Source organism: Brienomyrus brachyistius, chromosome 10 (genome assembly GCF_023856365.1).
Source record: "Brienomyrus brachyistius isolate T26 chromosome 10, BBRACH_0.4, whole genome shotgun sequence".
Taxonomy (NCBI): domain Eukaryota; kingdom Metazoa; phylum Chordata; class Actinopteri; order Osteoglossiformes; family Mormyridae; genus Brienomyrus; species Brienomyrus brachyistius.
In genome coordinates, this window is record NC_064542.1 from 27,919,549 (window position 1) to 27,931,599 (window position 12,051).

The following is a 12,051-nucleotide window of genomic DNA, read 5'->3' on the forward strand; positions in this document are numbered from 1 at the left end:
CCCTTGTACGGCCATGTGCCAGGAAAAGACAGATGGCTAAGGAGGAGTCCTTTGGAGAATAATCTCCCCATAATTTAGTATAACTTAAGCTATAGAGAATAATGGCGACGTGTCCCCTGCCTTGTGCCCTGTGATGGACTGGACTGGCATCCCGTCCTGGGTGTCCCCCGTTTAGTGCCCTGTGATGGACTGGCATCCCGTCCTGGGTGTCCCCCGTTTAGTGCCCTGTGATGGACTGGCATCCCGTCCTGGGTGTCCCCCGTTTAGTGCCCTGTGATGGACTGGCATCCCGTCCTGGGTGTCCCCCGTTTAGTGCCCTGTGATGGACTGGCATCCCGTCCTGGGTGTCCCCCGTTTAGCACCCTGTGATGGACAGGCATCCCGTCCTGGGTGTCCCCCGTTTAGTGCCCTGTGATGGACTGGCATCCCGTCCTGGGTGTCCCCCGTTTAGTGCCCTGTGATGGACTGGCATCCCGTCCTGGGTGTCCCCCGTTTAGTGCCCTGTGATGGACAGGCATCCCCCTGCAGGGTGTCCCCTGCCTAGTCCTCTGAATAAGTGGTTAAGGAAAAAAGATGAATGGGTGAACATTCCTCAGGTTTCGGTCCCCTCCCAGGTTGAGGCTCTCAGTGCTGACATAGTAGAGCCAAGTAGAGGACATTCTTGTAAAAACAGATGGCAAAATTAGCTTCAGTGGGCTTCCATGAGATGGAAGCAGTTTAGAAACACTGTCCAAAAAATAGACGTAAATCCTATAATTATGGCTTGGCAGGATTTTCTTGCTTCATTTTAGTAAATACTGAATTAAAGAGGTGCTTCCAAGCTGAGCGATGCTATGCATGCTGGCCGATGTCCAAGACGGCATTCAGTCACTGGGCTGCGTTACCATGTTTTATGATACAGCAGCTTCCACAGATGTGGATGATGCATATTCAGAGTAACTGGCCACTGACTACACTTGTGGCTGCATCTTATGAGAGTGATAACCCCATCCTCCCCAAAAGCATTGTGGGAAAGCTCACCCAATAGAGCTAGCAATCTACAGAGACAGACACAGGGAACATGGCAGTGGGTTCAGGGGGCACTGGGGAAGATAGGAGACCCCTTGCCCCGGGGGCAGCCCTGACCACAAAGAGGGAGAGAGGGGAAGACTTTCTGGGGCCCAGACACTAGGGGGAGCCCATGAGTGAGTGAGCATGGATAATGGTAGCTTTGGATTGGTTCGGAAGAATCTTTCAGGGCCCGAGTCTTGCCTTTGTACGGCCCTGCCCAAAAGTAATGGAGGAGAAATCTCTAGCATCGGATCTGCCTCATAGTTTGCGGTTGAAGTCAGGAAACACAGGAAGCCCATTCCCCAGCCTCACAGCAAGGGTTTGTGTTTAATTTTCCACCATTATCTCACCACCATCCTCGGGCGATAGAGGACATACGATAATCTCATTTTTAACTCACATGCCGACCCACCCAAACAAGCTGTCTCGCCTGGTACCCAAGCCAGCCCCCGGATAGTCAGCAGGAGTAGGGGCCGGGGGGGCGGGGGAGGCAAGGCCTGCAAGCAAACTGCTGGGACCACGGTCTGTTACTGCAATTACAGCTATCTGGGTCATACTGTCCTCAGCATGGCCATCGATGACCATGCTGCACATTCAGCCACAGCGAAAGGAGGAGAAGATGAAGAAGAAGACAGAAAAGAATGGGAACGTGGAACAAGTCATTTTCTGATCCTTCCTCCACGTAAGGATGGAGAGTTAGAGCCAAGACAGGATCAGGACACCACAGGAGGTGGCCATCTGGCCCGGTTCTGCTGGCAGGACTGCGAGACTCCTCCCCCGACCAGTCACTCTCTCTGTGTTACTGTGCCATACTCTCAAATACTGATAAATGTAAGCTCAGGGTTTCATGTCTCTATATTTGTGTGTTACATATGAATGCTTATTTTCAAAGTATTTCTGATGTACATCATGCTAGTATAAATTCTGCACAGATATCTCTAAAACCGAGCCATGTAAACGCTGCTTTGGCTTGGACGCAACACTGCCAATTTACACTGCTAATTTACACTCCCAATTTACACTGCTAATTTACACTCCCAATTTACACTGCTAATTTACCCTCATTGCATGCACACTGCCAATTTACACTGTTAATTTACACTGATGGCATACACATTGCCAATTGATACTGTAGACTTTAACACTGCCAGTTCACATACAATGTTCAGTTTCAACACTGTTAATTTACACTGTCAAGTTCAGCACTGCCAATCAAGTTCCAAATAGCAAAGTCCATTTTTCTAACAGTACTTTCCCAGAGTATTTCCCCCCTCTTAACTCCTGATTTCTACTGTGGTAACTTCTGACTGCACTCATTCATTTAACGAGAGAAATGCCATTTGTCTGTGCTGGCTGACCCTCTAAGATCAACATTTTCATGCATCCAATCACACTAGATGTCACTCTACAAGTAATCACTCTACATCAATTCACTCTTCAACAAATCATTCTTCATGACTCTACATCAAATAAATCTACAATAAACTGCTCTACATATATATCACTTTACATGAGAAATCTTTATATTAATGAACACAGGTTAGACAGGTCTCATGGGTCATGGGATTTTGGCCTACTTATTTGCTATTAAAGAAGCAGTTTGTATTTGTAAAGAGAATCTTCATTGAATCAGAACATGAGGGTGGTGCTCAAGGAAGAGGATCAGCACAGCAGGACAGAGAGTGAATATGATGCTTAAGGAAGAGGATCAGCACAGCAGAACAGAGAGTGAATATGATGCTTAAAGAAGAGGATCAGCACAGCAGGACAGAGCATGAGGGTGGTGCTTAAGGAAGAGGATCAGCACTGCAGGACAGAGAGTGAATATGATGCTTAAAGAAGAGGATCAGCACAGCAGGAAAGAGCATGAGGGTGGTGCTTAAGGATGTAACACCACTGAAAAACATTCCAACTTCTTCCACCTGTCATGATTATGCCAGCAGAATAAATCTTGTACACAGAGAAATGTATCCAGATGTTGTTCCAGCTGCTTAAATCCTAGGGACTGTATCACAAAGCAGGACTTCTTGCTTAGATGGATAACTTCACAGATTTAAGGTACTCAAGTGAACTAAGAAAAAGCCCGTTTAAATGAGGATACTTTAAATCCAACAAGTTATCCGGATGGGGCGGCATGGTGGTGCAGTGGTTAGCACTGTTGCCTCACACCTCTGGGAGTCTCCGCCTGGGTCACATGTGTGTGGAGTTTGCATGTTCTCCCCATGTCGTCGTGGGGTTTCCTCCGGGTACTCCGGTTTCCCCCCACAGTCCAAAAACATGCTGAGGCTAATTGGAGTTACTAAATTGCCCATAGGTGTGCATATGTGAGTGCATGGTGTGTGAGTGTGCCCTGCGATGGGCTGGCCCCCCATCCTGGGTTGTTCCCTGCCTCGTATCCATTGCTTCCGGGATAGGCTCCGGACTCCCCGCGACCCAGTAGGATAGGCGGTTTGGAAAATGGATGGAAGTTATCCGGATCAGTAAGAAATCTGACTTCATGATACAGGAATGCTCCCTTCTTTCAGAGAAATGATTCATCTCATTATCTTGGACATTTCCAGAGCTTTTCTCAAGTCTCAAGTTTTCTCAAGTTTTCTCTGAATTCGCAAGTGCCTTTGCTACCGTTATTTAGGGTAACTACGGTAGAAGAATGGCAACAAAGATTTAAGCACTCGCAAAATGGCAAGGCCTGCGATGGGATGGCCCCCCATCCTGGGTTGTTCCCTGCCTCATGCCCATTACTTCCGGGATAGGCTCCGGACCCCCCCGCGATCCAGTAGGATAAGGTTTGGAAAATGGATGGATGGAAAATGGCAAGGTCATATATAAGCTTATTAATTATTATTGCGGGTGAGTTTTAGCAAGTTAAATAGGACACATACAAATACAGCCGTCATTCTGGATTGGAGATGGATGAGTATAAAGATACACTGGTGGGAGTATTTAAGTGCTGGTGGGTATAAAATAGTAATAAATGGGCGAATCTGAGCAGCTATACGGAGAAGATCACAAGTGCCTTTCAAGCCAAGCATAAATCCGTGCTGTCTCCCTGTGGCTGAAGCCTTATTGCTAAGTACGGGCATTACATTCCCTGTGGTTTCCAGGTCAGCCACGGGGCAGTTACACGCAAACACACACAGACGGAATCTGATGCAGGTCACGATAAAAATACTAGTACAACAGTGGCAGAGTCACATCTTCACTTTTATTTGGGTGGCAATGAATCTCATTAAATGGTAATAAAAGGAACGATACAACAAAAAAAAAGAAAATGCAGCCCAGATACATCAGTGTGAATGTTGATGCTTCCATGTCCCACTATCACCAGTGTGGGGAAGCAATTAAAAAGGCCAATAGGATGTTGGGTTGCATCTCTAGGTGTGTGGAGTGTAAGTCAAGGGAGGTAATGCTACGATTAAATAATTCCTTGGTAAGACCCCACCTTGAAAATATGTGCAGGTTTGGTCACCATACCTTAAGAAGGACATTGCTGCCTTGGAAAAGGTGCCACATATGGCTACCGAGTATGATTCCTGGTCTTAGAAGAATGTCTTATGAGGAGAGGTTAGCTGAGCTGAATCTGTTCAGCCTCGAGCAAAGGAGACTAAGGGGGGACATGATCCAGGTGTATAAGATTCTAACAGGTCTGGATGCTGTTCGGCCAAATGGCTGCTTCAGTATTAGTTGAAATACTGGAACTCGTGGTCATAGGTGGAAATTGGCGGGAGAACATTTTAAACTGAATTTGAGGAAGCACTTCTTTACACAGCGTGTAGTTAGAGTATGGAATAGTCTTCCTGTTAGTGTTTCGCAAGCTGAAACCCTGGGTTCCTTTAAATCAGAGCTAGATAAGATTTTGACAACTCTGAACTATTAGGTAAGCTTGATGGGCCGAATGGTCTCCTCTCGTTTGTAAATTTCTTGTGTTCTTATGTACATCCCCGTTCATTCTGCCATTCACCAGTGGGAACACATGGAAATGCAGTGATGAGTTCAGTCTTCCTTCGACCAGTGAGAACCCCATGAAAATGCAGTGACCAGTTATCCTCTGTACTATTGCCTTGAAGACGCGCATACCCTCACACCACAGTATGAAGAAGTGTCACATTTTGGACAAGAAATCGTCGGTAATCACACGTGGCCAGGCCAGCAGGCAACAGTACAGAGCAGAACCCTAAATCTCTGCGGATGTACTATTCCGTCATTATACATCCATTAAACAAGCCAGAACAACAATGACAAATGTAAAATGCAAGAATGGCCCATTTGAATGCTGAATATGAAACACTTTGTTCCATGACATAGCATGGGCATCAGAAAGCATTCATTTGAACTCAGGCCGCAATTAAATAATAGAAAGCAAGCACTGCATTGTGCTGCCGGCGTGCTGTAAGCAGAGATGATCGTGCATGCTTCCCCCAGCTGGCCAGCTGACCGGCCACCTAGCTGCTCCTCCCAGTCGGAGCACGTCTCCTTGGATTCCCCCGCGGCGGCCCATGCTCCTCCAGCTGGACGTTTAATTAGTCATATCGTGTGCGACGTATTTACAGCATCCAGGATGTTTTCAAGCTAACCGCATGGGAACTCCGATACGTTTTTTTTAACAACAAAATATATTACTCTTCATTTGTAAATGTATGTTCTTAGTGGGCTAGCTATTAGGCATATACAGGGCATTAAATTACATTTTGCCGAACTTAAATGCACTGCGGCCGTATTAGTGAATTCTTGAATGTATCTTACTTTTATATCCGGTGCCAAATTGTAGACTATGTATGGACCTATAAATGAATAATAGACCTAAATAGGCATTAATATGATGCAATCTGTAAATACGTAAGCACACTTAAGTACAGAATAAATGTCCTCTGTATGTAATTCGGTGGAATTTTTAAAGAGGCGTACATTCGCATTAGTCGTGATTATTCGACAGTAAATAAGTATAACAACGATAAAATAAAAGCCGCCGTGTGGCGTTTAGTCAGACTACAGCATCGCATCTCGTCGGCGTTTCTCTGGCAACCCCGACTCCCTGTTGTCGTCATGGCAATAGTTACCAAGTTAACGCCCCGAAACAAAACGTGCCTGGTCCATAGACATGCAGAAACGTGTTTGCGTAACGAGCAATTTGCGCAGCACCAATCCAAAAATACTGCGACCCATGTGCGCCCACGTCACCCCATAAATGAAGAGTGGTGTGACACCAATGTATCAGTGTGCGCCATTCAGCCCTGGCCCTTCAGATGCCGGAATCACAAGCAAAGGAAATTTCAACAGGATTCAAGGGACGTTAATACAGCTGCTTTAAAGCGATAGCAACCCCTTTCATCGAAATATTTCTAAATAAATATTACAGTACACTTTGCACGTACACGCCCATTCTTCGCATCTTTCTCCTTTCACTTAAGGTCCAAGACATTCTGTCTTTTGATTATTGTTTCACGAGAATCATATTTTCCATCGAGAAACTTCGAATGGCTACAATAAACTGATTTCAGTTGGTGTACTGAGTAGATGTTAACAAAGAGAAGGACTCTCCAAGGCGGTCTTTGTCCGCACCCCACAGTGCACAGGAGTCTGGATATACACCCTCCTTTTATAAGTCTATGTAATCTGTCCTCTTCTCTAACTGTAGCTTTTCTTTTACGAAATGTGAGAGACGAATGAATTGAAGGTCGCTTTAAACGCGGTGTTAAGAGGGTTAAATCTTACCTTTGGACGCATCCTTTTCTTCTTTAGGTTTCACCACTTTTCCACTCATAAGTCCTTATTTTGGGTGTTTGATTTTCCAAATAAGACTGGAATTTAAATCCCAGCGTAGTCTGGTAACTGTTTCTGTAGTGAAATCCTTGTAAAATATCCACCACACGAAACGACTTTTGAAGAAAGGCTTCTGTGAAACACAATTGAGAAAACAAACCAATTAGTAATGCACGATCCGCTAATCCGTGAACGTGAAACAATATAACACACGATCATCAATGTATGTACCAAGTATTTACAGCGTTAGTATCTCCGAGATAAGTGCGTCTATCTGCCCAACGTCATTCTGTACACATCTTTAAGTGGTCTGGCGTACACCAATTCCCCGCTGGTAGCCTATAGCCTACTACTACTACTACTCAGCTTACCTTCTCCGTTCTGCACCCTCCCTGTTACATAAACGCACCCTGAAAACACACGTCCGTCTTCAGCATCTTTTGGTTCCATACAAAGTCGAATTTCTTTGGCAATGCAGAGAAATGACTGCAAAAGGGGAATGAAACAAAAAGAAAGGAACCGCGCAGCCAGCCGACGTCAGATGACACAGACGGCATGGAAACTGAATTAAATTAACCTAAAGGAACAAGCGTGTACAAGTACAGATGGGCTTTTGACATTTAAATGACATCTATGCTTGTGAAGTAGACTTGATCGCAAGACATCGCTTGTAAATTGGAAAAAAAAGCGTGCAAAGCAACAGGATAGAGGGCGTAACTGGCTGCAACGCTTACTGAAAGCAAAGGATTCACAATGATTTATTTACAGATTCGCTATAAATATAATGCATTAAAACACACGCGGGGGTTGTACGATGGGTGGGTGTAACCAAGGCGTTATACGGGGGACCCCCACTCCCACGAGGCGTGGGGGAAAACGGCTGATAGAGCGGCCGCCTTCACGACAATAACACTGTATGTGATACTATATCTACTCAAAGGAAAAGTGACCTCTATGGGGTTATTTTTGTTCATTTTTCATTTCGAAGTTTACTTCCCGTGTTTAATGTTTACGAATCGCCAACAGCAATATATTAACCGTAGGTGTTTAATTAATAAAGTCCATAGTATTATTTATTTTACGGCTCGGTTATGTAGGATATATGAACGGTTAAATTCCCCATTGCGTTTGGGTTGCAGTTATACAGAGTAATAAACAGTCCGCGTAACGTGTAGAGAAACCATTTTACCGAACATTTTAATTTTAAGTCCAATATATTCAAAAAACGCATAAATAGTGTCTTCGATAGGTAAGATGCCATTCTCATCTACTTTTAACATTTGAGAGCTCCTCCCTCATCCAGTATAAAATGTAATATGCGGAATGAGTACCGTGATTTTTGATTTCACATAATATCTGATAACATGGATAAAACGCAAATCTGTAGTAGAAGAGCGGGTCGACAGACGGCAGCTCACCTGAAATCGCTCCTAAAGTCCGCGGCGCCAGTATAAAGTACCGGTTCATCCGGCCCGCTGCAACCCGCAGCTCTGTTTCCCCATTGCAAAGTTCTGCCGAGCAGATGCACTTTACACAGGCGACGCAGATATCTCCCAAAGGGATGCCCCGCGATTGAATTAAAATATAAATCTAATCAGCCGGTTTGTGCAAATGTGAGTGATTTTCCGTAATGATGTTTATTTTATCGTTCGCAGCGGCCATTAATTTACCGGTTGCCGTGGATGCGTGATGGACGGATGCGGCGGGGACTCGCTTTGTTCACTCCTCGTGGCGACATGTGTCATTGTGAGCGTCAGTAACTAAAAATTGTTCTTAAAGTTATATTAAACTGGTATACCTCTAACTCCATTACGTATGTTTTGTCATGGTATATACTACAGAGCTGCCCTCTGCCTTTTCACGGGTAGGAGAGGTACAGTAAGCGCGTGGAGAATCCATTCTGCACCTCTCTCTAAAATGAGCCGCTATATTTGTACCTGCGGCCTTCCTATTAGCGTTACCAAATCTGGCCACTCTCCTGTGACTCACAGAGCTGCCACTGAATGGATTTTCTTTTGTTCATCAGACTCTTCCTCCCAGGAAAGTAGCTGTTACTGAGATGGTGGAACCACCATGTCTGACAGCAACAATCACACCACATTCAAAGTCGCACAAATCGCACATCATGAGGCTGATTCAAGCTTCTGCAGAGAGTCTGCGGCGTAGGTAGCTGCATAGCCGATACTGTAGCCCGAAACACACCTCCCCAAAAACCCAACTATGGGTGTAGCAGGGTTACGCTACTACAAGGCTCCCAATGGTATAGATTTTCAGGCTGTGGCCATTCAAATGTTCGACTAAACTGTAAGTGAACTTCTTGACCGTGTCTCAGTTCTGTATGGATTCTGTTAAAGCGGCACGAGTCACTGGTGGGACAAGCATTGCCAGGCAGGTTTGCCCACAGTTATTCCTCAGCTGATTTAGCAAAGTTATAAGAACTGAGTTTAATGTCCTCAAAACATTTAACACAGCTGTCTAAACAAATAACAAATTTTATCATGCCAGTAGCGGAGGACTGAGAGGAGGAGTAGCTAATAGGAGAGAGGGAGGAGTAGCGGGTAGGAGAGAATGAGGAGGTAGAGGAAAAGTACTGTAGGGGAGAGGGAGGAAGTAAAAAGTGGAGAAGTAAGTAGAGTTCATAGAAAGACAATTGAACTAACTGCATGGCTTTGGACTGAAATGGGAAACTGGAATACTCAAAGGAACGCCATGCGACTCGAGGACAACATGCAAACTCCACACACACTTCAGCAGAGGAAGGACTGGAAAGCCCAACCCTGGAGGTCTGAGGCAGCAGTGCTGGTCACCAAACACTCAATGGAGGGTTTCTGTCATGAGTAAATTATCACCAAGGTAATTCTCAGCAGAGACAGTATGTATGTGCTGTGGTGAAGATGTCCATGTTTCTGCCTGCATTAGTGTGATTTTTCATGCATTTCATATGAAATGCAAAGTTTGTGCATGATTATTTTGCCATATTCATGGAGGAAGTACAGACCTGAGAGACGTGGATCGATAGGGACTGGCTAAATTTATTAGCCAGAGGTCAAGCAGGAACAGGGAGCACTACAGAGGTGTGTCAACCCACAGCATTCTGGGATCTGCTCTCCATAGCAGCTGATTCGTCAGCCGAGTAGCAATGAGAGTCTAAGGGCGTCACACTGGCCACACCTGATGCAATAACATATATTCCCTTGAAGCTGTGGTGCTGGTGGGGAGGGGGGCTGATTTCCAGGTATCGCTTCATGGACCTTCATGCTTCTGCTTTGCCTCCCCCTCGGGCCAGATTGCATACACCAAAAGCAAGGGAATCCAGAGTCCTGACCCACTTACCTATCTACTCTGCCAGGTCAGTGAGAAATGGGTCATCCACGGTGCCTGGCCCTGCATGAAAGGAGAGATCAAAAACGGTACGAGAATCTTTAGCAGGCACAGCGGAGGGCCACTAAAATGAACCCAGAGGTTGAGGTCAGACGACTTAGATAGCATGTTCTTTTCATGCCATAGCAAATGACCCATGACCTTTGACCTATGACCTGAGTGGGTTAAGGTGGATGAGGATTGGGATCCATATACCAGCAGTCACATGTTGTGCGCCTGTCCTCAAAGTCTGACGGATATTATATGTTTAATGATGGTTTTCTCATCTGTCAACTCAACAGCTTAGTGTGCGTCGTTCATCCTAGTTATTTGTACTTGCGTAAACCCTTGAAATGATGCTGAATAACGACTTACGGATATTTCAAGTTACGAACGGCCGTTCGGAACGTAACTCATTCGTAAGTAGAGGAGCGTCTGTATAAACGTTCACATTCAGTCGAGTACTGAACCGCTTGGCAGAAACAAAACCATGGTCTGGATTTTGAGCTTTCGGACCTGAAACGTCCACCTCAGTGGTGAAGGGTCAGGTCATTAACCCAGCACTCCTGCAGTATTTCACAGGGTTGGGGATCTTGCTCAAAGACCCAAGAGAGACACAACTTTCCTAGTTAAGACAGGATCCAAGCCAGCAACGTTTTGATTAAAAGCCCTGAGGTCTAACCTACCGTGAGACAAATATCAGGGGAGAATGATGGCCCTCTTCTTTAGGGGCTACAGCTATTGGAAAGGAAGAATCAAATCCCAAAGACACATGTGGAATCGCTGCCTCATTGAAACTTCCGGAGCTCTGCAATCCAGCCAGGTGTCTCTGATTGTATGGATCACAATTAGACAGCAAATGCTGTAAACTTCCTCATAGCCAATGTTGTGGACATAATATCTCTACACTGCCTTCCTGGCCTGGAGCACTTGATGGTCAAATTCAATTCAACTTCATTATCATTACAATATACTATACTATTGTACTATTGTCATTATTCTGTATGCACCAAAGTTTCCCCCTGGGATTGACAAAGTCCATTGTATCTTGTCTTGCCTCGTCTTATCCAAAGCATGTTTACAGCAAAAGGTGTGCTGGTGAAAATATCACAGGACAGTGCAAAAAGAGCAAACGATGTAATATCTGTGACTGTGATATGTATGATAACTGCATTACAAAAAGAATAAGAAGATACTATAAAGTACAATTTACGGGGAGATGCTGAACCACGTACGCCTGCTGCTGTAGGAAGGGAAACGGATGAACCGTAACTTAATAAATACCAACATCTGATATGATACAGAGTCACACACCAGTCAAAAACTGCTTCATTATTTAATGTATCAATGGGAAAAGCCTCAAAAATCACAGAATTTACCGAATATGGACAAGCTGCGTCAACTAAAAGGACAGCGGACGCAATATCAGAGGCAGTGATATCCGGGGAAGAGGGCATCGCAACATCGCAGTGGGTACTTCTGCATCAGTCCCACTGTGAAAGAATAAAGGTTTCATCATTTAAAATAAGACAGTTTTGGCTGCAGATTCATAGCAAAACATAACTAAAAAGAACTGAAGTATTTGATAAAATGAATTTGTCAGATACAGGATTGCACTCTCCATTTGGTTTGTGTTTCATCCTCACGTTCTGCATGCACAGGGAACCGTCACAATGACGCACGGATTCACAATGAAAGGTGAGGAATGTCCTCTTAGCCTTCTGTTTCATTTATATCATGATGAAAGTGTATCAGGCATTTTTTTTTCCCCAATATTGTTCAGCCTTGAATATCTGTTCATGTTCATTTTTTTTTGGAGGGGGGGGGGCATCTACCATATCTGCTCCCCTCCCCCATTTCTAACAGCCGTGATGACAGACA

The 12,051-nt window shown here is 44.9% G+C and overlaps 1 protein-coding gene across 5 annotated transcripts in view; it reads right to left on the reverse strand.

Moving 5' to 3' along the window:
* Nucleotides 1–8,691, reverse strand: part of fgf13a (fibroblast growth factor 13a) — a 45,653-nt gene extending 36,962 nt beyond the window's left edge. Inside the window, exons 1-3 of one of the 5 annotated variants that reach the window (XM_049029644.1) lie at nucleotides 8,229–8,691; nucleotides 7,182–7,296; nucleotides 6,763–6,943 (exon numbers count right to left, since the gene is read on the reverse strand). In XM_049029644.1, coding sequence (XP_048885601.1) covers nucleotides 6,763–6,811 — 49 coding nt within the window. In that variant the 5' untranslated portion in view covers nucleotides 6,812–6,943; nucleotides 7,182–7,296; nucleotides 8,229–8,691. The other 4 variants (XM_049029642.1, XM_049029641.1, XM_049029643.1 and 1 more) reach the window with 4 other exon arrangements.
* Nucleotides 8,692–12,051: the final 3,360 nt, after the last annotated feature.